The 24112-nt window shown below is 50.2% G+C and overlaps 2 protein-coding genes across 8 annotated transcripts in view; one reads left to right on the top strand and one right to left on the bottom strand.

Annotated features, from left to right (window-relative positions):
* Positions 1-3139, top strand: part of ABCD4 (ATP binding cassette subfamily D member 4) — a 26619-nt gene extending 23480 nt beyond the window's left edge. For all 5 annotated transcript variants that reach the window (XM_034768549.1, XM_034768548.1, XM_034768550.1 and 2 more), the window contains 2 exons: positions 2630-2745; positions 2998-3139. In XM_034768549.1, coding sequence (XP_034624440.1) covers positions 2630-2745; positions 2998-3093 — 212 coding nt within the window. In that variant the 3' untranslated portion in view covers positions 3094-3139. The remainder of the gene's footprint in view (positions 1-2629; positions 2746-2997) is intronic.
* On the bottom strand, positions 2016-23007 carry LOC117876402 (acetyl-coenzyme A synthetase 2-like, mitochondrial). Of its 3 annotated transcripts, XM_034768545.1 has the most exons (14): positions 22436-23006; positions 19708-19804; positions 19280-19479; positions 17832-18007; positions 15814-15966; positions 10609-10756; positions 9811-9948; positions 9468-9560; positions 8895-9007; positions 8112-8238; positions 7261-7388; positions 5795-5858; positions 5072-5193; positions 2016-4918 (listed from the first exon to the last, which is right to left on the bottom strand). In XM_034768545.1, exons 1-14 carry the CDS (start codon positions 22746-22748, stop codon positions 4742-4744), a joined length of 2049 nt encoding a protein of 682 aa, XP_034624436.1. In that variant the 5' UTR covers positions 22749-23006; the 3' UTR covers positions 2016-4741. The 3 variants fall into 3 exon arrangements, with proteins under 3 accessions (XP_034624436.1, XP_034624437.1, XP_034624438.1); XM_034768546.1 differs by lacking the exon at positions 9811-9948; XM_034768547.1 differs by lacking the exons at positions 2016-4918; positions 5072-5193; positions 5795-5858 and adding an exon at positions 5865-5947 and having other exon boundaries at positions 22436-23007.
* Positions 23008-24112: the final 1105 nt, after the last annotated feature.

The raw sequence follows: 24112 nt of genomic DNA on the forward strand, positions 1-24112 counted from the left end.
AAGAACAGGAGTACTTGTGGCACCTTAGAGACTAACAAATTTATTAGAGCATAAGCTTTCGTGGACTACAGCCCACTGGGCTGTAGTCCACGAAAGCTTATGCTCTAATAAATTTGTTAGTCTCTAAGGTGCCACAAGTACTCCTGTTCTTTTTGCGGATACAGACTAACACGGCTGTTACTCTGACACTGGTAAAGCGTTTCACATCCCCCTCTAGTGCTGATTACACGGGCAACCTTAATACTGCCATTTCCTGACTTTTGAGAGCTTGACTTTGCAATCTTAATAATGTACTTTCAGTGCAGATTTGTATGTGTCTGTGTAGTATAGGAGGTAACTTGAGTGAATTTTTTGTTCATTGTGTACCGTGGACAAAGAGATAGAGCTGAGTTACAGTATTGAGCTTTTTTGCCTCCATCAGGTCCTCTGGCCCACAGCGAGATAGTTGTTGGGGAGAAGGTTGTGACTGTGCTCGCCACTAGATCACTTCCCCTCCAGGGAGAAGCTTGTGCATTAATTATTTACAGTAACTGTCGGTGATGAGCATGTAGTGTTTTGGCAGGGGGAGTGTATCTATATTCCAAGGGGAAGTCGGGCGTAGGGATTGAGTGGTATTAAGTGGGGGAGGGGGAAGAGATGCCAAGTGGGGAAAAATGATCTCATCCTTAGCTCAGGTTTTTTTATCCAGCTTGTTTACCAGGGAATTTCCTACGTGGGGGTGAGTATTGAGCAAGGCTCCCTGAAAGCTCCACTGAGGAAGCTTGTAACCCCACTTAGTGCAACATTTCATAGAAAAACATCAGAAGTTACTTTTCAAAGGTTGAGCTCATGGAGGCTCCTCTTCCTCGGCTGGCGACTGTTATAACGGGGGCCCTGGTGTTCAGCAGTGCCACACAACCTACCCTTTGGTGTGGAATTGTGCTCTGGAATCTAAACTTTTGTTTGTTTCGCGCTCTAATGGTTGTGAAGGTAAACATGACATGCTCCGAACCAGTGCGGTGTTGTCTGCGTATCAGCAGGCAGCCTGAAACGGTCGCTCTGAGAGGGAGTATTGTGCTTAGGAGGGGAAAATCAAGTGCACAGCTACAAAATGGAGAATAACTGGCTCAGCAGCAGCAAAGGATCTGGGGCCTGTAGTAGATCATAAATTGAATATGAGCCAACAGTGCGGTGCATTTGAGAAAAGGCAAATTCCATTCTGGGTGTATTAACAGGAGTATCAGATCTAAGCCATGGGAGGTAATTTTTCTACCCTACTCTGTACTGGTGCAGCCTCAGCTGGAGTATTGCGACCAGTTCTCGGCACAACACTTTAAGAAAAATGTGGACAAATTGGAGAGCGTCCAGAGGAGAGCAACAAAAATGATAAACAGTTTAGACAACCTGGCTTACGCGGAAAGGTTAAAAAAAACTTAGACTTGAGGAAAAAAGAGTGAAGGAGGGAACCTGATAAATCTTCCAATATATTAAGGGCTGTTATTGAGAGGATAGTGATCATTTTCTCCATGTCCATTGAAGGAAGGACAAGAAGTAATGGGCTTAACCTGTAGCAAGGGAGATTCATGTTGATATCAGGAAAAACTAAGTATAAGGCTCGTTAAGCCCTGGAACAAGTTACCAAGGGACGTTGTGGAATCCCTGTCACTGGAGGTTTTTAAAAAGAGATTAGACAAACACCTGTCTGGGTGATCTAGATTGACTTGGTCCTGCTTCAGTGCAGGGAGCTGGACTAATTGACGACTTGAGCCCTGCATTTCTATGATCTGTCCCATTCATCACCTTGGGATGTTGATTCTGAAACCTAAAGATCCAAATGTACCTGGCAGCCTTGTTGATTGTTGAGCTGGATGTTTCTGCTAAAGTGAATTGCGAGTGGAAATGCTTCCAGCACAATCCCCTGCCACCAACACCTGCAGCTTGTTTCCTCACAACCCCGGCCACCATACAAAAATCTTTGGCATGTTGAAAACTGAAAATTGTGGAGTCTGTAAAATACCCCAGGGACTCCAAGAATGTAGTAGTCATTAAACCTCTTCATTTTTAATTTCAGTGAAATGGCTGCAGAATTTCCAGTCTGCCCCACCAGCGTGTAGCTGAATTCAGAAACATTGCCACAGAATTGAGGTCCAGCTTGTGGAGTGAATGGGGCTGGGGTTCTAACTTCCCCAATGTCTCCAGCCCTGGAGGTTTCTCATAGGGGAGACTTCCCCAGATCATAAGGTGTTTGAAAGTTTCTTAGGGAAAGACAAACCCCGGTAATACTCACTGGCATCTGACTGTGCTGGAGGGGGTACATGACGCAAGCTGCATTCTTTTGGCTGGAGTAGGAGTCCTGTTGGGAAGACCAGGTTTCCCCTTCAGCAGACAGTAGCTTTGGGAGCTGGGACCAGCGGTGCACAAAGGTCCCTGCCCTGCTTCTCTGGTACCTTTTGTAGTTTGCCTAAGAGTCCCTCCATGGAGGTTCCATGCAGCATGTGAGCAAGGGTCTCAACAGCTGCTCAGTCCAGAATCCACACCTATAAGGAAAAGCAGGCTAGAGAGCAGGGATTGGCCGGGCTGGCTAGCTAGCCTGACTGGTTGCAGTCTTTGGATGATGCCATGTTGATGGGGCTTTCTGCTTTGCTCTCAGTGTTGGATGAAGCCACCAGTGCTCTGACAGAGGAGGTGGAGAATGAGCTATACCGCACTTGCGCTCAGCTGGGGATGACGCTAGTCAGTGTGGGACATCGCACCAGCCTGGAAAAGGTGAGATGGAGAGCGGCAGACGTATTTCCATCAGCACGGGGGGCCTGCTAGCTCCTGGACTGCATTTGGGACTGAACAGGGCAGGGAAGGGCAGGTGGATGAATGGCAGAGGCATATGTTGTCAGTGGGTGGATGGTGTGGAGTTGGGCAGGGAGAGAGAGGGATGGTGGGGTGTACATGGGCCAGCTCCTGGGGAGGAAGCGGATCCCCCTTTGAAGCCAAGGCACTCAGTTGTGTGTTGCTGAATTGCAGTTTCACACTTGGATTTTGAAACTCTCCGGAAGAGGAAGATGGGAACTAACAAGAACCGAGAGAGCGAGGCGGCTCCCAGCCAGTGAGGGATGCTGAAAAAAGTACCGAGGCTTGAGACTGGTTTATTACCCAGGAGCTGCAGAAACACCTGATTAGTAGATGTGGAACTGCAGAGCCACCAGGAGCCAATCAGTATTCAGGGAGGAGTGTGATGGTTTCTGGATTTTACTGAAGGAACCAGGGCTCTTTCCTTTCTGCCTGTTGTCCAAACTGTTTGTTGTTGGGTGCTGCTGAGAGTGGAGGTTTCCATCCCCCCAGAGGGGGCTTCTCCCCAAACCATTCCCCTGGCATCTGATCCCCTCTTCCTGCCTATCGTGATGGGGGGAGCAGAAGGAGCCCCATTTTCTTGCTTCTTTTGAGAGGGGGGATCACTTTGGATGGAGGGGGGAACTCCTGGGTGCCAGGAGAAGGCATCATCTGGTGCTGTGCAAAGGCAGGGCCAGTGGTGCCTGCACTTGACTGCAGTGTGATGCTAGCTCAGAAAGGACCATGGTCTCCACAGGGATCACTATCATCTGAACGTGAGGCTGGGATCTGCTGGGATGGACAGGGCCCATGTCTCTTCATTCAGTTCAGGGCCTTGCTCAGCACATGGTAGATTAGTCCATGGAGTTAGTGTCATTTTACCCCAGGCTGAACCTCACTAGAAGCATTTTGCATTAAAATCCAGGGCCTGTTAGCATGGGGTATGTGTGGCAGCATTCATCGAGCAGCCTGAGCTGGTGCCAGACAGCAGCTGCCTCCTCCTGTCATCCTGCACTAGGGCTGCCCTTACAGGTGGGCTAAGTGGGCAACTGCCAATTGGGGTGGGGGAGGTCACGATGTCTGAGTGCCACAAGCTAGTGGGCCTGGGCTACCAGAGCACAGGTGAGTGGAAGCTGGGCTGGAGCCACTGGCCAGCCGGGCGGGTGTGGGCAGTGCTGCCCCGAGCTGCCAGCCTTTCTGGGAGGTGGCAGGCAGCAGGGCTCACCCCTGCAGAGCCAGTGGGCAGCCCCTGGGTCCCCACCTTCCTGTGGGCACAGGCAGTAGCTGTGCACCACTCTCCTCCTGCTAGGTGATCGGGGTGTATGGTGAAGGGAGACCCTGGGCTCAAACTTCTCCCTATGCAGCCTGGCAGGCACCTGATCCCTGCGACGCCCCATGCTACTGTTCTCAAACTCAAAGGGTGCCAAAATACAGATTCAGCCAGGGTGCCATTTTCCCTAAAGCTGACCCTGTCCTGCATGGACACTGCTCCCCCACACAGACACAGTGCTGTGGCAGTGGGTTTGGAGCAGCTGCAGGAAAAACGTGGGCGCCTAGTGTTCTACATGGACATGCTGGAGCTGGGAGCCATCCTGAAGAGAGGCCTCCAATTTGGGATTAGCCAACCTCTGCCTCCTTCCTCATTATCCAGATGTGAGGAGGGGTATGGTGGCTTTTCACTAGGGCCTTCTACCTTCCGCTTCCTCACCCCCTCTGCCTGCTTCACCCTCACTCTTACTGCCCCCAGACACGGTCACTTCTCAGAGGAGCGGTCTGCTTTGGAGGTCCAAGGTCTTCAGTGCTGGTGTGAAAAATAAAGGTCTGATCTCAACTGAATTACTGGTGCCTGTTGATTGGCTTTTTCTAGGCTAGGTCCCAAATTAGATGGGGGTGGAGGGGTGAAGAAAAGGGGAGCAGAGAGTCTCTGACTGCACTCAGGTTACTGGCCCTGCTCCTCCTGCAGGAGGCGCTTGTGCCCCTCAATGATCTCCTCCACGGCCTCGTGGTCATCTAAGGTGGTCAGGTCCCCAAGCTCATCTGTTTTGTCCTCTACAATCTTCTTCAGGACACGGCGCATAATCTTACCTGAACGGGTCTTGGGTAGCCGCTTTGTGACCTGCAGCAGAAAGGAGCAGAGTAAGGGCTGCAGCCCTAAGCTGTATCATCTGGGGCTGGGAGCAGTGGGGAAGGGGCTTCCGCCATACTGTTGGGACAGGGTTGAGGGCATACAAGGTGCAGTGTGGGCAGGAACAGGCCTGCGGGCTATTACCTGAACATATTCAGGGCTTGCATATTTTGCAATCTTCTTTGAGACTAGCTCCTTAAGTTCATTGCTCAGCCTCTCCTGAGAGACATCAATCCCCTTCTTCAGCACAATGAACACATATGCTCCTGGGAAAAGATGGAGTTACTCATCCGTGCACCAAGCCATGGTTCAGGGAGATGTCCAGTGCAGGGCTAAGCACTCTGCAGCTGGCTGAGATGCAGCCTGAAGTATGAGGCTGAGATGGTGTGTCTGTGACCTAAGTGAATCTTGGATCACACACACCTCCCTTGTCCAAACCTTTGGACTGAAGTGATCTCACCAAAGCTGAGACTCTTCCTCTACAGGGCTACGGTTCCTCTCCTCCAATGAGGTTCTGGGACCTCCCTCCTGAAGATGTGTTGGAGGGAGTCCTGTGTTACCTGAAGCTGCAAACCCCTGCAGTGTAAGGCTACCCAAGACTTACCCCCTTCCAGCCCAAAGCCATGTGGCTCTTGCGATGACTCCCACCCCACTTTCGGTTGTGCCCCACAAAGCTTACTGTGTGTATGGCAGGGGTGAGTGCATTAGAAATACCAGACAGATGCTGAGTGTGGTCCCTGTGTCCCCACTCCCCCATACAAGTCAGGTATGCAGTCACCCTGAGAATGGCTCCTCCTCCCACCATTAGCCCTAGCAGCTGTGAAGCCCATTACAGAGATTGCAGTAACAGGAATCAGAGCCCCTCACCTTCTCCTTTGATCTTGTGAGGGAATCCGATCACGGCTGACTCTGCCACCGCTCTGTGCTGATTCTGGAACAAAACAGGTCTGCATTTCACTTCAGCAGTCCTGGCAGGCTGGCTGGAGCCTGTCCTGCCACACGCTAGCATGGTGCAGCCAGCTGTAAGGCAGAGAGAGATGGGGAGCTCCCAAGGTGGCCTCCATGCTCTCTTCCTACTTACCTGCCACACAGTAGTGTGTAGGGAAGAGGCCTGACACCCCTGCTTCCTCTTCCAGCTCTGGGCTTACCTCTGTGAGTGGCAACTACCCATTCTGCTCCTGCTGCAGCAGGACCCAGTAACCTGTTCACAAGATCTCACTGGGTAGTCCCTGCTTACAAACCCAGGGATGTATTTGCTCCAAAGAGCATGGAGAGACTCCAATCTCATAATGGGGGCCTCTAAGGTTTAGATCGGGGTTGGCAACCTTTCAGAAGTGGTGTGCCAAGTCTTAATTTATTCACTCTAATTTAAGGTGCCAATAATACATGTTGATGTTTTTAGAAGGCCTCTTTCTAAAAGTCTATAATATATAACTAAACTATTGTTGTATGTAAAGTAAATAAGGTTTTTAAAATGTTTAAGAAGTTTCATTTAAAATTAAATTAAAATGCAGAGCCCCCCGGACCGGTGGCCAGGACCCGGGCAGTTTGAGTGCCACTGAAAATCAGCTCGCGTGCTGCCTTTGGCACGCGTACCATAGGTTGCCTACCCCTGGTTTAGATGATCCCCTAAATTTGCAGGATGCTCTGAATCTTTTCTGATTCACCTAGTTATAGCCTGAGCGCCAAATAAACCTTTATCCCTCCCTTGCATGCAAGGATAGAGCTGGGGCCTGTGCTGTTAGAACAGCTTAGTTGTGGTACTGGAGCTAAATACTTTGCCATCTAGTCTGATATTGCTGAGGAAAGTGGAACTTAGCCTAGTGCAGCCATGTGCTGGGCCCTTTGACAGAAAGGTAAGAAGGCCTGAAGTGTTTGCAGGGGGAAGGGGTTGCCCCCTACCCAGTAAAGCAGCAGGGCAGCTGCAACATACTCATAGCTGTAGCTAGCTTGATAGAGCTTGTGATGGGAAGAGTCCTAGTGAGACTTCAGAAATCATGGCTGCATGTTATGCTCACTATCCCAGCTGGGCAGCTCTAGAGTTGGTTGGAAATCAGAGTGGGAGTAGCAGACGTGAGAGAACTGCCCCTTCCACCCTACCTGCTCCAGGTAGAACTCCTGCCCCATTCCCTACAAGGCCTCCTGCTGGAGCAGAGAACTCAGGCTTGACAGCAAGGTGCTATGTTCACTCAGTGTTTCATGGTTTCTTTACTTGGAAGCCCCCGTGCCCCTACTCTGCTCCCTGAAGAGGCTCTCCCCACCTCAGCTCTTCGTACTTGCTTATAAGCTAGGGGGTCAGGTGTTTACCACTTCCTTCTGCCCAAGCCTCTTACCACAGTATCTTCCAGCTCTGCAGTGCCTAGCCTGTGCCCGCTAACATTGATGACATCATCTAGACGTCCTGTCAGCTGGTAATATCCTTGGCTGGTACGATAGGCTCCATCTCCCGTGAAGAAAAATCCTGTGATGATCAGAACCATGAGAGTCTCTCACAGCTAGCCAATGCTAGCTGCACCCTCTTCCCCTGTCCCATTACCTCCATGGCTTAGGTACACCCCTCCCCACATCAACACTATCCCCCCTATATACTGTGCCCCCCCTAAACTCACGGCAAAGGGACTTCCCTACCCCCAGTCAACCTCCTGAATTCTCCCAGCTCTGCAGCTCAGGGGCATTCCCTGTTACCACCCTTAATTCTGGGGTGCATGCTCCATTGCTGGACCAGCCCCATTCCCACAAGCCTGGGACCCGTGCCACAGTGCAGCCCTCCATAGTCTGGACACTTCTCTTCCCTTCTCTCATTTCTACAGGAGCTGACATTATTTGTATTACAGATGCAATTGGTGGTCCCCACTGAGATCACGGCCCCTTTGTGATAGGTGCTATGTATACATAGTAAGGAGCTGTCTCTGTGCCAAAGAGCTTATTTTCAAAATAGATGAGACAGATGAAGGGTGGAAGAAAGGAAGAGCCACCTCCATTTTACAGATGGGGAACTGAGGCACAGAGAGACTATGTGACTTATCCAAAGCGTTGCAGAGAGTCTGTTGGAGCCAGGAATTTAACCCAGATCTCTCATGTGCCAGTCTAGTGCATTCACCATAAAACCCCTTATTCATGTGGCTCTAGTCTCCAATCCATGATCAACTGTACATCTTCCTCTGTCCTTCCCTGCAAATCCTACCTGGGTAAGGCATCAAGTAGGTTTCCAGAAATCTCTTGTGGTCATTGTAAATGGTCCGTGCCATTCCTGGCCAGGCCTGAGAGATGCAGAGGGCTCCAGAGACATTGTTCTGTGTTAGGATGTTTCCCTGGAAAATAATACACTTTGTCATGACTGGGGCTGAGGGTAACCTCCATGCTTGGTCCTGGGTCTAGTTTTACCTGCCACACCCCACCACAACCTTCTGACTGGGAGACACATGGAGAGCAGTGCGGGAGGATCTAGTTCACACCACCCGCAGGGCGGTGATGAGCAGCCCACTCTGCTGCTTAACACCTGGTTCTGACAGAAGCCAGTTCTCACCCAGGCCCAGCCTGTTCTGTGCCCTTGTCCAGATCTGCTTCCCCTGGTGTGTTCCAGGCTCCCTGGGCAGTGGCATATAGCTACAGCTATGGCTGTGAGTCTAGCATGGCATCCATTCAGTTACTGAGAAGCTGGAACCCACTGATCCAGAAAATACCTTTGTAGCATTTCTGAGGCATGTGTCCGAGCTCCTCCCAGGACAGGGCACTATAGAGAATGGTGCAGGAACACAGGCTGAGATGGCAAGGGGTTGCTACCAGCTCCCTTGCTGCAGTTGCTCAAAATAGGAGGATCTGTAGGGTGTGGGACATGACCTGGGGTGGGCGGGGAGGGGAGACAGGGTCCAGTTTACAAGTCCTCTACTTCCAGCTTCTGCCTGCTGGAGGGGACAGTATGGGAACATTGGCTAAGAGAACCTCTGGACTGATGGTTGTAAGTTACCTTTTCATCCAGGAGGGCAGGGCTGATCCCAAAGAATGGTCTCATGGCCATGCCTGGAAGAATCTCATCTCCGGGGCTGGATGGACGGGGAGAGATACAGATGCCTCCTGTTTCTGAGGTAAATGTAATGGTGACACCCATGAAATTAGGTCAAAGTGAAAGCCATGGAACACTGCTAAGAAATCCACCTTCCCCCTAAGCCTTGCATGGTTAATGGCCGTGTGGTGGTGAGGGGATTCAGCTGCTTCTGTGCCCATGTAGGGGTTGCTGTAGGCAAGGCTCTCTGCTGTCTGGAGGTGGCTGGAAAAGATTGTTAATTAGAGATGGAAAGTCTTGCTCATCTAGTCCAGAGCTGGATTGGTCCCTACCGTCTATTCTCCAGGCTAATTTTAAATCCTATCATTTATTTGTCTGTCCTGTGGTGGGGCCAAGAGGCTCTCTGTGCTGGGCACTTGGCTGTAATGTGCCATGCACATCTATGGTGATGTCTAAATAATAATTACCCCCAGCTGAACAATCCCAGATGGGTATTACAACTGCGTAGGTGCCTGTAATGGCACCTTTGCTTCTTACCAGTTTGCCACCATGTGTCAACTACTGGGCACCGTGCATCGCCAACCACGTTGAAGTACCACTCCCATGCTTCTGTGTTGATGGGTTCTCCCACTGTAAGGGGAAAGAGAGATGAATTATGTTTAAGGGACAATTCAGAAAAAATTCTCTCCTTCCCTTTTCCTCCAACGTACTGGCTTTATCAAGATCATGGACCTGGGCCAACGAATAGGCCTTCTCCTTGGTGGTGTATTCTCTCTTACTGCAAAGTACTGACCCAACACATACCTCTAATCCAGCCCACTACTGAACTGAGTCTGAGAGTGGTAGTCTGGTCAGCCCCGAACCATCACCTGGTACCAACCTGATCCAAGGGTCTTGAGGGAAGATCTGTCGTATTTCTTTACCCACTCGTCCCCATATCTCAGCAGCAAGCGAATTGCTGTGGGTGCTCCATAGAACTGATTAATTCGTAACCTCTCCACTGTTTCCCAGTAACGCCCTGGAATGGGAAACTGGGCCAGTTACCTCTAGGATTGGCTCATCCCAGTACATTCCTTGCTTTCATACCCCTGTTGTAGCAGTGCTATGGCCCTCTCAGCCAGGCCAACTTAGCTCAGGGTAAACCCAGGAGGAGCAATGACTCTTTCCTTTCTTGAGAGCCCTTCCTGATAACCATCGCCACAGCTCTCTCTGCGGCAGGGAAGGGCACAGCTAGCATCCCCCTCAAGACCCTGCCACACATGTCATAAACAAGAGACTACTCCAGAGAAGGAGGGATTTGCTCTTTTCCTTACTGCTCCACCCATGAATAAGATGGTTCCCTACCACCTCCCCTGGGATACGAGAGGAATTCAATGTGTTCTTCAGCTTCACACATGGACTCAACTCATGCTATGATGTCAGGAGTTTTTGGTACGTGGGCTGAGATGGGAATTAATTTCAGGCCTCTTTCTCTTCTGCATGGAGCGGCCAGGGTCACTTCCCTGCTTGCCAGAGATTTCAGAGCAGGGTTACATTCATGCATTTATAATAGCTTCTTACAGTTCTGGCAGAATGGCTGCTGAGTGTTTTTGAAGAAGGATCCTTCCCTCAGCCCCACAACCTCTTCCTGCTGCCCTTCCCTGCACCTGGGGCTCTTCTGAACCTCCTCATTACTCACCAGGATTGGGGTACACTGGAGTGCTCTCAAAAAGGACAGTGGTACCTCCGTTGCACAGAGGGCCATACACCACATAACTGTGCCCTGTGATCCAACCGATGTCTGCCATGCAGCCAAAGATGTCCCCATCGTGGTAATCAAACACATACTGTGCAAAAAAAGAAGAGAGCAAGAGCTGTAGCCTGGACAGGGCCCCTCCTACCACAGAGGTTGCCAGAGCAGCTCTTGTGTGGGAGAGATCTGTAACTAAAGTCTCCTGTCTCTGCCAGCCTCGTCTTCCCCTTCATAGATGCCAAGACCAGAAGGAGCCATTGTGATCACCTCACCTGCCCTCCTGTGTAACACAGGGCTATAGAACTTCCCCCAAACAATTCCTAGAGCAGGTCTTTTAGAAAAAAGATCCCATCTTGACCAAACATTGCCTTTGATGGGGAATCCACCACAGGCTTGGCAAATTGTTCCAATGCTTAATTACTGTTAAAAATGTACACCTTATTTCCAGTCTGAATTTGTCTAGCTTCAACTTCTAGTCATTGGATCACGTTATACTTTTCTCTGCTAGACTGAAGAGCCCATTATCAAATATTTGTACCCCGTGTGAGTACTTACTGACTGTCATCAACTCACCCCTTAACCTTCTCTTCAATCTAAGTAGATTGAACTCCTTGAGTCTATCACTATAAGGCATGTTTTCTAATTCTTTAATCATTCTCATGGCTCTTCTCAAACCTTCTCCAATGTATCAACATCCTTCTTGAATTGTGGACCCCAGAACTGGACACACTATTCCAGCAGCAGTTGCACCAGTGCCAAATACCGAGGTAAAATAACCTCTCTACTCCTACTTGAGATCCCCTTGTTTATCCCAGGATGCCATTAGCTCTTTTGGCCATAGTATCACACTGGGAACTCCTGTTCAGCTGATTATCCACCATGACACCCAAATTGTTGTAAGTCACTGCTTCCCACCCTCTCTGCTACACCCATCTGTCACAGCTTGTCCTTGTTTAGCCCTTAAACAGGGACTGGCCTATTCTGCATTTGTGCAGTACCCAGCACAATGGCGCCGTAGTCCTGGTTAGGGCCCTGCTGAAAAAGAAATAAATAACAAAAGCAGCTTCAGTCCTGTGCTGAGGAAAGGAGCCAGGGTCTTGATGCAAATTCAGACAAGCCAGTTCCCATTATTATTGGAGTCAACACTTGAGGACTGTCAGGAACTTCAGAAGGACCTTTCACAGGTAGACTTGGCAACATGATGTCAGATGAAATTCACTGTTGGCGAGTGCAAGGGCATGCTTGTTGGAATGAACCATTTGGACCACTCCTTCACATTGCTGGATTCTAAATTGACTGGGCCCACTCATGGAAAAGAGCTGCTCCTGTGCAAACTAATTGTTAGGCTGTATAATGAACTGAACTGACCGTGTGATACTGCCATTAGACAAATCAACAGTAAGTTCATAGCTGGAGTAGTGTTCAGCGTTGCTCATCACTCCACAGACAGGTACAGTAGAAACAGAAATGAACAGAGGCCTAGGAGACTTCCCTAAGAGGCAAGACTATTTAGTTCAAAGAGGAGATGAGTCAGAGGGGATGTGACAATGGTGTATTAAAATACTAATTGGTCTAGGGACGGTAGAGCGGGTGCCTGTGTTCCCCCTTCTCAGAAGATCAAGAAGACACTCACTCAATGAAAGTGAAAAGCAACTAATCTAAAATGGAGATAAGGAAATTATTGGCTACCAAGTGTAATCAGTTTGTGAAGTCTCCCCCCCTCCCCCCCAACTCCCCCGCAAGAGCATTTCTACTCTTTGAATGGTCACGCTCTAAAAAGACCACTATGGGGTTTCATGCTCCTCTTTCTCGCTGACTCCAGATCCAGTTTGCTCAATTTGCCAGTAAAAGAAAAAAGTCTCTTTGTGATTGCCAGCCCTCAAAGTCCCCCGTGAGCAGGACTGGGTTCCTTCCACCTTACAACACTGTCTAATAAAGACAAATAGTTGTGCTGCTGCTCTGCAAGCCAGAATAGATTCCAGCCTCTCTCTTCTTGTGGCGTTGGCTCTGCAGGGTTAGCAGGCGAACACCCCTCTGTCCCACTCAGGGGCGGCTCTGTTTTTTGCCGCCCCAAGAATGGCAGTCAGGCGGCCTTTGGTGGCATGCTTGCGGGCGGTCCTCGGTCATGTGGATTCAGTGGTGTTTCTGCAGGTGATCTGCCGGTCCCGCGGCTTCGGCGTACCCGCTGTCGAATTGCCACCGAAACCGCGGGACCGGTGGACCTCCCGCAGGCACGCTGCCGAAGACCGCCTGACTGCCGCCCTCACAGCGACTGGCAGGCCGCCCCCCGCAGCTTGCCGTCCCAGGCACGCGTTTGCTGCGCTGGTGCCTGAAGCCGACCCTGGTCCCACTCCGCAAGGTAAGCCTGGCTCTGCACCGTCACAGGGACCTGGAGTTCAGACTGCTATTTTCCATACCCTCCCATTTCCTTGGATGTCATGCTGGAGTAGGGGGTGGGACAGAATGTCCTAGAGTAACAGGGTTCAGAGTAGCAGCCGTGTTAGTCTGTATCCATGTTAGTCTGGATAGCAGGGCTGGCCCTGAGAGTGAAACCTCTATTTTACTTGGGCCTGGCTCCTCTCACTCCATTTCCCGTCTGTTTAACACCAAGCAAGTTTCCTAGTATAATGTCTCTTGGAGCCCTTTGTTTCTTGGCCGTTGTTCTGAGATCTGCCATTTCCTACAATACTTTAAAAGCCTCTTGTCCCTTACTAACATCCTGTAGCTGCCATTAGATTTGCTGTGGCAATGCTCGAGCAGCTCCCCGCAAAGTGGGCCCCCTGACAGGAGGGTGACAGCTGAGGTTTCCGGGGGTGAGGAAGGCTCTGGAGTGTTTGTAATGGAAACTCGCTATCCTCTGTGATAGTCTCTGTTTAAAGTAACAGAGTATTCAAGCAGCAGCAGCAGCTTGCTGAACCCAGCTGGGGAAAACAAGCAGGAATTCATTCCAGCTCTGGTCATGTTTTCCAGACCAGCTGGAGCTAAAGTGGCCGTGTGTTGGAATTGGATAGTGCTGCCTGCTTCCCACATTCCTGTCCTGGGACAACATCCCCTGCTTTCAGCTTTGTGTTCTCATGAGCTGCCCCAGTATTGCCAAGCAATAGCTACACAGCGTGCAGTGGCCAGCAGCACAACTGTGCCAAGCCAGGGGTCTAGGGAGGGTTAAGCACGTTGCTTTGTTCTGTGTCAAATCACTGGCTCCCGGATTTCCACACGTCCCCATCCCTGGCACACAGGGCATTTCAGACCTAAGTCACCAGATCTGGCCTCACATGAACACTAGATGCACCAAGGCCAGGACTGGAGCCCTCTGGTAAGAGGGCCTGGGTGGAGGTATAAAGATCCCTGGATCAGGTTTAGGGGGAGCTTGCCCATGGCTAAGGAGCCCACACTGAGCTGTTTAGAAAGGGAATTGTCTCATGAGAAGCCAGAAGGGTGGCTCTTGTGTAACATCAACAGACCCTGGTGGTCAGCAGGCAGGATAGAACCTGGGACCTCTGGAGCTTAGTGAGTGAGCCTCTACTGCATGAGCTAAAAGCCAACTGGCTGTTAGCCAAGGCTGTAGAGCAGACTCATAAATCACTCTCTCTCTAAGTGGTCTTGGAGCCACTAGATGGGACAGAACCCCACACAGAGGAGGTGAGTGGGTTACACTTGGAAGCAGTTTGCTTGGGGAACTGTCTCAAGCAATGGGCTTTTCCCCACTTCCCTTGGGGGACTGTTCTGCAGCCCAGTACTGTGCTGCCTCAGGAACATGTGTGGCTTAGCACGTGAGTTCCCAGCAGCTCTGTCTCCAGCTCTCTCTCATGGCTACACGGCAAAAAACAACCACCCGGTGGCAGTGAGTCTCAGCGCCTAGGTCAACGGGTGCACGATGCTCATGCTACAGCACTAGAAATAGCCATGTAGACCTTCATGCTCAGGCTCTGAAGCCCGGGGAAGAGGGTGGGTGTCAGAACCTGAGCTCCAGCCTAAGTGGGAATGTCTACACAGCTAGTTTTGTGGCGTGGCGCAGCGCGTGCCTGCGTCTGTACACCTTGGCTCTGAGGCTCGCTGCCGTGAGGTTTTTTCCCCTCAAGTGTAGGTTTACTTTCAGAGGGCTTGCCTATGGCACCCTAGTAACTGGAATAAAATCTGGGAGATTGTAGGGGCTTCCTCTTCCCAAAGCTATCTCTGCTCCATTGAAGTATGGACCCCTCTCTTTAGTGCTCTAGGGGCTCTCTTCAGGAGCAGAGCTTTCACTCTCACGTATGCTTGGGTTTAGTTGAATCTCAGACCACAGGGGAGAGGGGTCTTGGAGATATCTCTCTCTCTCTCTCTAAGTATGTCCTGTATTCCCCACTGCAGGCCTGTAAGCAAATTGCTGGCATAACTGCAACAGAACTTATACAGAGAAGGAAAAGGCTAGGTTATTTCTGTAAGATACCAGCCATTTCTCTCTCTCCATACGCTGGAATGAATTGGCTGGGTGTCTGAGCAATGCTTTTCTCTGCGGGTGGAACTCCCTCCCTGAACTGATTGGCTCAGTGGCGAGGACAGAAGAAGGAAAAAACAACTGTTTAGACATAAATGACTGTAAATATAAAACCTGTTTCAGAGAAGCAGCCATGTTAGTCTGTATCTGCAAAAAGAACAGGAGTACTTGTGGCACCTTAGAGACCAACACATTTATTAGAGCATCCGATGAAGTGGGCTGTAGCCCACGAAAGCTTATGCTCTAATAAATGTGTTAGTCTCTAAGGTGCCATAAAACCTGTGTCTTGCTGGTGTTTGCTGCTCCTCCCCCTCTTTCTACCTCACTTGACATCTTGGCAGCTCTTTGGGGCATAGACCATCTCTTCCCGAGTGCTGGAGCAGTGCCCAGCACAACAGGGCACCCAGGTCTACTTGGGGCCTCTGGGCGCTACTATAAGTAACGAATAATTGACTACTCTAGAACATGCGCTGGTGCCCCCTGTTGCCTGGACTCAGTCCTGCTGCACTCCTAGTAACCATCTTTACCTCCAGCAGCTGGATCCCTAATAACATTAGCAGCTCCCAGATTGTGCTTTAGCTCAAGCAGCAGAGACGTGGTCTTGTCATCATAGCTTGGTAGTTCTGTCTGTATGCCTTGACCCGACATCCCTGGTGTCTGTGTCTAGGCCTCGTTACCTTGTGTGTGATGGCAGTATAGAGCAAGTATCCTGCCTGGGAGTGGACCAGCCCTTTGGGTTTGCCAGTACTGCCTGATGTGTAGAGAAGGAACAGCAAGTCTTCACTCTCCATGACAGCAGGCTCACAGCATACATCTTCTTTCATCATTTCCTATGACACAAAGCAGAGAGGTTCTCACTCAGCTCCAGGATCTCCTCACAGCCCCCAGATTTCCCTCCACTCTCTCCACACTTGCTCTGACTTCACATTTCATTAGTCATTTACTAAGCCCAGAAGAGCTGAATGGAAAGCATTATATACATCAGAGAAATGAACCCCACTGTGGCTTATTCCTCTGCTGCCCGGTGATGGGCCAACGCTGCCTGGCAGGGGGATAGCATTGTGGAGGCCGGGCCAACCCTCTAGCAATTCAGATCCTAACCCCTCTCCCCACATTCAGGCTCTTTAATCCTGTTGCTTCTTCCTGCCTACATTTATCAAGTCCATCCTTCCTCTCCTTTCCTATGGCTAACATCTTGTCCAATTGGTCAATTCTCATCTTTATTGCCGCAGCCTCTGCCTCTCTGGCTTCCCTGCTTCCCTGCCTGATCCTCTCCAGTACATACCAGAATGGGTGCTGCCACTGGCCATGCTGCCCACCTTTCTTCAGAGCCCTTCAGTGTCTTACTTTCACCTTCCACATCTGGTTTAAGTTTCTTCTCCTCCCCCGCCCAAGGCCCTACAGAATGCTGCCCCAACAGTATCTTCGCTCTCATTTCCTCCTATGCTCCTCTATTTCCTTTGCCTCCTAGTCTTTGCATCTTCTATGCTGCCCTTAAGCTTTGAATTCCCTCCCGCTCCCAAACGCTCACCCCCTCTTCATTCAGCTGGCTCCTTAAAATGCAGAACTACGCTGAAAAGTGACTATCAAAATGGCACCAGTTTTTCACTGTTGCCAGATCAAGTGTGCTGTGTTCAAGTAAACGGAGGGGTTCTCTTCCACATGCTGGCACCACAAACTCCCCCTGGGTCCTGAGGGTCAAGCTGGCTCTTGCTGGCTCAGGCATCACCACTAGTAATAACAATTCTGCAGTTGGGGCACACTTAAACATTCTGCTGATGCGTTGTCCAGAATAGACTCCAGCTCCCTCTCCCAGGCTGTGTAGGTTCTGTGGAGCCAGCAGGAGTAAAAGGCTGTAATCACTGAGCCAGCAGTCTAATGCTGAACCCAGCCAGGGAGCAGATCTGCTGAGTAGAAAGAGGCCATTTGTTCACTGTCACTTTTCTGACCATAACAGAATTCTTCTGAGAAGCCTTCTCAAGTTAATTAGGTTATTTGTTGAGCACAGACAGTGAGCTCCACTCTGAACAAAACATGGAGGAGGCAGTTGTTTTGAACGCAGGAGCTAACGACAACATACTTCTTCAGAAAGAGTAAGTGCCACTACCCTGAGGTCTGGCCAGCATTGGATGCGTTGTGCTTAACTAAGAGTGTAAACACCAAGAGAGACAGTCCACGTCACTGTCTATGCCTTGTATAGCACTGACTGCAGTCAGTAAATGTGGCTGTGGGCCCCACCCAGGCTGGAACAGCAGGGGTACTGCAAGCCAGGAATGAGGTGCATAGACAAAGATGAGTGGGGAGCCCAGGGCTGGAATAGCAGGGAGTGCTATAGGCCAGGTCTGAAGCACATGGGCAGATAGTTTTCAAGGTCTTGCCCACACTATTGCAGGCTCTGGTTAGTACTGCCAGCCCCTGATGTTACACAGAGAACATGCGTCTCAAAGAGCTCCCCACTTTAACTCATTCATTCATTCTAGAGAGCAGGGAAACTGTTGTTGGGAAGGTTCCTGGCCTGGGCAATAAGCTTCGGACCATGACACTGTTACCCCAGAACAATGGCCCCAGTGCATCTAAGTGCAAACACGGTCCTTTGGGCTGGGCTGGAAACCCACCCCCACCACTTCTCCTGATTCACTAGAGCAGATGCCCTACCCTGGGGGGAAGTTGGTAGTAACTCCATATGGCATCTCACCTCCTCCAGCGGCACATCCAGTTCTGACATGGGAACCTTCTGCTCAGTCCTCATGGAAACCAGAACTCGCTTCACCAGCGGGCACGCATGCATGGCCTGGTCCACTGTCTGCTTCAGCTCAATAACCTTGCCCCCCCTCAGCGCCTGGTTCACAGTGATCACTGTCTCTGACTGCGCTGAAGAGGGCAAAAGAGAAGAAAACAAACAGCAGCATGATCAGCCCTTTACCTCAGCCCAGCTGCTCCCCTGCCCTCTCGCCCTCCATCATTATTACCATGATGTCTAGCCTCCCACAACTCCAGCTCCACACACACATCTAACCCTGCCCTGCCCCGCATGCCTTTCCTCTCTCTTTCCCCCTCCCATCTCCAGTTTTCATGGCCTCTCTTTAAAATAAGAGCAGCAGTTTTAAACTCTTTCTTTCCCATTCATGTGTCCCATTAAATCACATACAACCTGATGAGAGGCAGCACTCCAGGCCCTTGCTCCCTCTGATTCATAGAATATCAGGGTTGGAAGGGACCTCAGGAGGTCATCTAGTCCAACCCCCTGCTCAGAGCAGGACCAATTCCCAACTAAATCATCCCAGCCAGGGCTTTGTCAAGCCTGACCTTAAAAACCTCTAAGGAAGGAGATTCCACCACCTGATGAGGCAGAGAACTCAAGCTCCCACGCCAAGAGGGGATGGCCTGACAGACCCTGCTGCTCTAGGAGTTTATTTTTAAAATGCTGAATTTGATGAAGCCGGGCACAGCATCCATTGGACTGGAAGAGGCTTCTAGTGAGACCTAGTGAATAGCCTTGGATCAGGGCAGGCCCTCTACTGGGATATTTAGTGCTCTCCTCCCTGCTGTGCATCATCATGGCAGGATTCCTTAATCATCCCTGACAGGGCAGAGGATGTTTCTCCTTAAAGAGCTCCGCTGATGAGGAGCATTCCAGCACTGTCCCCTTGCAGCATGTGCCACTGTTGAGCTCTGCTTAGGGTTAGAGAGCGTCTCTGAATATTGAACCTGAACTTCCCCTGCTGCATCTTAAGCCTCTTCCTTCCAGGCCGCCCGTGGGAATGAGTGATCCCTGTGCAAACTGTTTCATCTCCCTCTGTTGATTTCCTGGCTGCAGGTTTTATTTTCCAAACCGTCTCTCAGGGCAGGGCTTGTCTGTAGCTACAGCTTGTGGGGAGTTGTGGCGATGATCTTGGGTGGCTTGAGCATGTGATCCCGGGCCCACATGTTTCCTCCGCTCCCTTAGGCCACTCTTGCCTCCATGGCTGGAGGAGTAAGAATGCCAGGACAGGAGGAGTTTGCCAGGAAGCTTTAGGCACAATCACCACACCCTCAGCACCACTGGTCACTGAAGCTGACAGGGGTTGATATTGTTCTCCAAGGGGACAGGATGAAGGGACAATTTGTGCACAGAGCACCTATCCGTTTGAAGAAGGCGCTTACCATCCCGGATCCTATCAGCTAGAGCCTCGGAGCTGAATCCGGCAAATACCACTGTGTGTACGGCTCCTATCCGGGCACAGGCTAGAATGCTTGCCACAGCCAGAGGGCATGGGGGCATGTAGATGATGACTCGGTCACCTCTTTTCACTCCCTGTCGTTTCAAGGTGTTTCCCAGACGGCAGGTCAACTCAAGCAGTTCTCTGTCCAAAGAAACCAGCTTGTAATTAGAAGCTCTCCCATCCCAGAAGTCTCTCTGAACTGGGAACAGATGGGGCTAGCTTCCCTTCCCTTCCCTTCTGGTAGCCCCGCAGAGCTGGAGATGAAAGACTCTGGTTCCTTAATCAGATAAGTAACCATACCAGCCCTCTGTGCTCAATTCCTCCAGCTCAGGGCCCCTTGATGGGGTAAGTACAGAGGTAAGTACTGACCTGTATGTAACCCGGACTTCTTTCCCAGGCTCATCTTTCTCCCAGATCAGGGCCACTTTGTTTGGCGCTGTGTGGACATGTCGATCCAGACAATTCACTGAAAGAGAAGATTGACTGTCATTACAGGCTCAGCTATTTTCAATTCTAGTAAAGCCAGTGCTAGTGACTCCATTTTCTGAATACCAATCAGGGTGGCTGCATTGTAAGTTTGACTGTTATTCAACCCATTAAACCACATCATTGCTAGCACCAACCATCAGGTCAGAAGCACCACCCCAATCCAACTCCCACACCTTCCTACCCACCACACCCATGACCATCCTCTTCATCCTTACTTGCAATCTGCACATTCCCAACCAGAAACTTCCCCCAAACACCCTGAGTAACCATAACAGCCCTCTGCACTTGTCCTTGGCGGCTCTCTGAGTGCCTCATGAATATTAACTCAGTCATTTCTCAGCAACCCTGTGTGGCAGATAAGCAATCCACAGAGAACACTTCACCTCCCACTGAAATGCAGCTGCCTCTTTAGTGGAATGGGGCAGCTATTAAACAGTGACAGCAGCACTCCAGAAGGCAGTTTAGGACAGGAAGTGAGGAGCACTGTAGAGAGAATGTAGGGAAGCAGAATGCAATCACCGGAGATGGAATAGGGCCAGAACTCTGGGAGTACTTAGAGTTCCCAGAATGTTTAATGACCACAAGCGGTCAAGACCTTGGTTTTAAAACTTATCCCAAAGTGGGCTCCTCTGACAGCACCCGTGTTGCCAACACTTGTAGTTTTATTGGGAGTCTCATTGCATATGTTGTTTGTTGTAGAGCTCCAGCTCCTGGAGTTGTGATTATGTGAGACTTTCAGCTTTCATTTAAAAAAAATAAATTTCTCTCCCTTGTGGTTCCAGATAAAAGCTTGAAAATGTGATCCCTAAAGGCTCAAAAACCAGAAGGCAAATAAAAAAAAGAATCAAAACTTCTTATTTTTGAAATCTCATGGTTTTTGGGGGCCTGAGTCATGATTTTTGAGTGGTTGGGGTTGGCAGTGCTGCTATCTAGCACTGTGAAGAGGCACTCGTTGATAAGGGACACGCACTAACTTCTACTTGATGACCCCAGGAGCACATGGGTGCACCTTTGAGGACTCCCACAAAAGGGTACTGACCAGGCCCAATGACACTTAGCTTTGTCGTGGAAAGAATCACCCACGCACTGATTTTAGTTCACAGACTCAGAGCCTGAGGCCTTTATTGCAATACATACCAAACGCGTTTGGGGTGCAGTTCGAAAACTGACACACCGAGCACTGCTCGCAGGCGGGTTTTTATTTCATTAAACCGCAAGCAAAGTACAAACAATACGTCATGAGTTAAGAAACTGGGGTCATGAGTTAAGAAACCGGGGTTGGGGTCAGTCATGAGTTAAGAAACTGGGGTTGGGGTCAGTCTCCCCCCTCCCAGTACCTTCCTCATTATTTTCCGAGAAGTGGGTGTTATTTGGGTATAGGGGCGCTTGGCGGTTTTCTCCAGGGGTGATACTTGGCACCAGCTTGGGTACATTTCTCGACAAGGCACATGTTATTTTCCGGGGGGTTTCGGTGAAGGGTTAAGGGAGAAGTTACCATGGGACGCCTAAAGAAGATCTATGATTGGTTAATTTGCAGATAGCTGGAATTGGAAAATGTTGCAAATAGCTGCAACAGCAAGGATGATTAACTCTTTGCAAAAGCAATTTCTTAATGTAAGCGGATATCCTATTTTTCTAGCGGTTTCATAAACTTATTATTATTATGTTGCTAAAGCAGTTTCTTGCTGTAGCTTTTAGCATTGTTCTGTGTTTTTCTCCCTCTCCTCCCCCTCCCGGTCATTACCCTTGACTGAGTTTGGCAGAGAACCGTGCTGTTTAGTCTTGCTCAGGCTAAGGCCTGCACTACTCTGTGTAAGGGCAGATAGCATAACAGATCTCTGTTGGAGGGTTTATTTCGGGGCCCACAGATTCAAAGCTCTGGCTATTAGAAAGAAGGCCCCCCTGTTCTATTTCCCCATAGCTTGTGAGAGCAGCTAGGCTCACAGCACATGGTGGTTCAGCTGTATTCACACATGCTAATGAGACACACTCACTCCCCTACAACCAATCACATTCCTACACACCTACCACACACAGCCGATTGGACCGTTCCTGGCAGGAATCCTCTGGCTGAACTTGTGCCTGGATCTGAGAGACCATCCCTCATTTGAATCCTTTTACCAGAATGTGCTGCTCAGCTCTACCTCCCTAGTTTTCGTGAAAGTGTTGGATTGAGTGGCACCGTTGGGCACCCCTGGACTTGGGTGTGAGGAGAATAAGACTGGGAACAAACACGCCAGGGAAAGTGGGGGTCAGAGGCAGGTGCTGTCTCACACTCACACCCTCGCTCTCTGACACACTTTCTTCCCTTTCCCTCCTCCCTCTTTGGTGCCTGTTCCTCAGACTATTCCTCTCAGTTTAGGATTTCCACATGCAGGGGAAAAACAGATCGATGCACTTCCAAGAAAGTGTCTAAAAACAGAAAGCTAATTCTTGCTGCCATAGAACTTCCCCAGTAGCCACCGGCTAATAGAAGGAGTTAACAGTGTGTGCATTCCCAGGAACAGATTCATGAGACTGAAAAGGATCCATCCTGAAGATGCTGGGACCAGATAGGTTCCCCAAGAGGCCAGCAAACTGGAGTTGGGGAGTCTGGCTTCCTGCTTACCTGCTACATTCAGTTGTCCTCCCAGGAACCAGGACACCCAGCCCTGCTGTAGATTACAGTCTTTGACAGAGTGAAAAGGATTAATCCACATGAGTCGGCTTCTCCCTAGAGCTCCCCAGAATTCATCTACCTGCTCCACTGACACCTTGTACAGCCCTGGGTGGTCCCTTGATCCAGCGAACGCTACAGCTTCCGGCATATATGCAGTCAGGGGCCCACCGCTCCAAGATCTAGCTATTCCAGAAGAAAAGGGTCCTCTAGAGGACTGACAGAAGACTTTTAGGCAGCAAGCCCTGGGAAGCAGCCAGGCCATGATCCAGGGTTGCAAGAGAGATCCCCAACTCTGCAACAAGCAGGAAATGGACTTCAGAATTGTGCTCTTCTTCTTTAGATACAAACTCCAGGTTAAGTGCTTTCACTCTGCCCTGGAGCTGTGGCCTTGAGCCGGAAGGAGTGGGGTGTTAGCTGGGTCTCTCTCTGTTCATCAGATTATAAATTCGCACTCAGCAGAGAGCTCATGAGGTGCCCAGTCTCTTCCTGACACGCTCGCTCTCGCCTGTTCCAGATGGATACATGCAAAGGAAATTCAATCCCTTTTAAGGGAGGAAAGGGGGTGGGCTGTAGGAATGTTTGACTGGAATAACCTTCATGCTAATCTGAATTCTGACAACTGCTTTTGCTCTGAAGCCAGAACTGGCTGGTGCAACCGGACCAATCCAGGCTGGTCTGTGTCACCTTACACTTTCCCTTTGTCCTATCACTAACCTGCCCTTGCTTAGAGGTTGAATGGAGCAGTTTGCCTGCTAGGTTGATCTGACCCCACTCCAGACTCCTACCTATCTGCTCTGCTTGAATTCTTCTCCCAATCTCACTTTGTGCTTCCCCCACTCATGCTGCCCCCTGTTCCTGAAATTATTTCCCTTCCTTTAGGTTCCAAATGGCCTCACTCTCCTCAATCAGAATCCTAAAAATACTCTTCTAAAGTCTTTCAGCCACAGTCCACCACAGAACTATGGGGCTTCTATGAGTCTATGAAAACTCTTTGCTGACTAAGATCGCACCTGCAGCTGGTCACCCAAGGGGATCTGGGCTATTTATATACACTCTGGGGCAGGGACTGTGCCTTCCTCTTTATTGTCATTGCTATTTATGCCCTGCCACAGAGTGCACAGAGTTTTACTGGTGACTGTAAAAGTGAGATCCTTGTCCCAAGGGGCTTCCCGTCTAAAGCTGGACTGAAGAGACACAGCCAGATTCTGATCTGCACCTCCCTGGAGACGTAACGCCAAAGGCAAGAGCTAGGCAAAAGTGACTTCAAGAACAGCTCCTGGAGTAAGTTACAGCAGCCCCTAACTTAACAGCAGCATTGTATAGCTGCCCAGGGATTGTCCCACAGCCCAGAATAGCGAGAGCTCAAACCACCCTGGCCACTCCTCCTTCTAGCCACTAGCTGCACCCCAACACACCCCTGCTGAGAGCAGTGTAGGGCCCTGTGCTGCTCTTATGCTAGGGGAATGCCTCCAGATAGGGGTTTCCAAACCCTTTGCACCAGTGGACAGCATCCATGGGCCATAGTGAGACAAAAATCTAGCCTACAGTGAAGGATAACAGACATGAAGGGTGTGGAGAATAGCCCAATAAAGAAAACAGGGATCCCTACCCTCAAAGTCCCAGCTT

This window comes from Trachemys scripta, chromosome 4 (genome assembly GCF_013100865.1).
Source record: "Trachemys scripta elegans isolate TJP31775 chromosome 4, CAS_Tse_1.0, whole genome shotgun sequence".
NCBI lineage: Eukaryota > Metazoa > Chordata > Testudines > Emydidae > Trachemys > Trachemys scripta.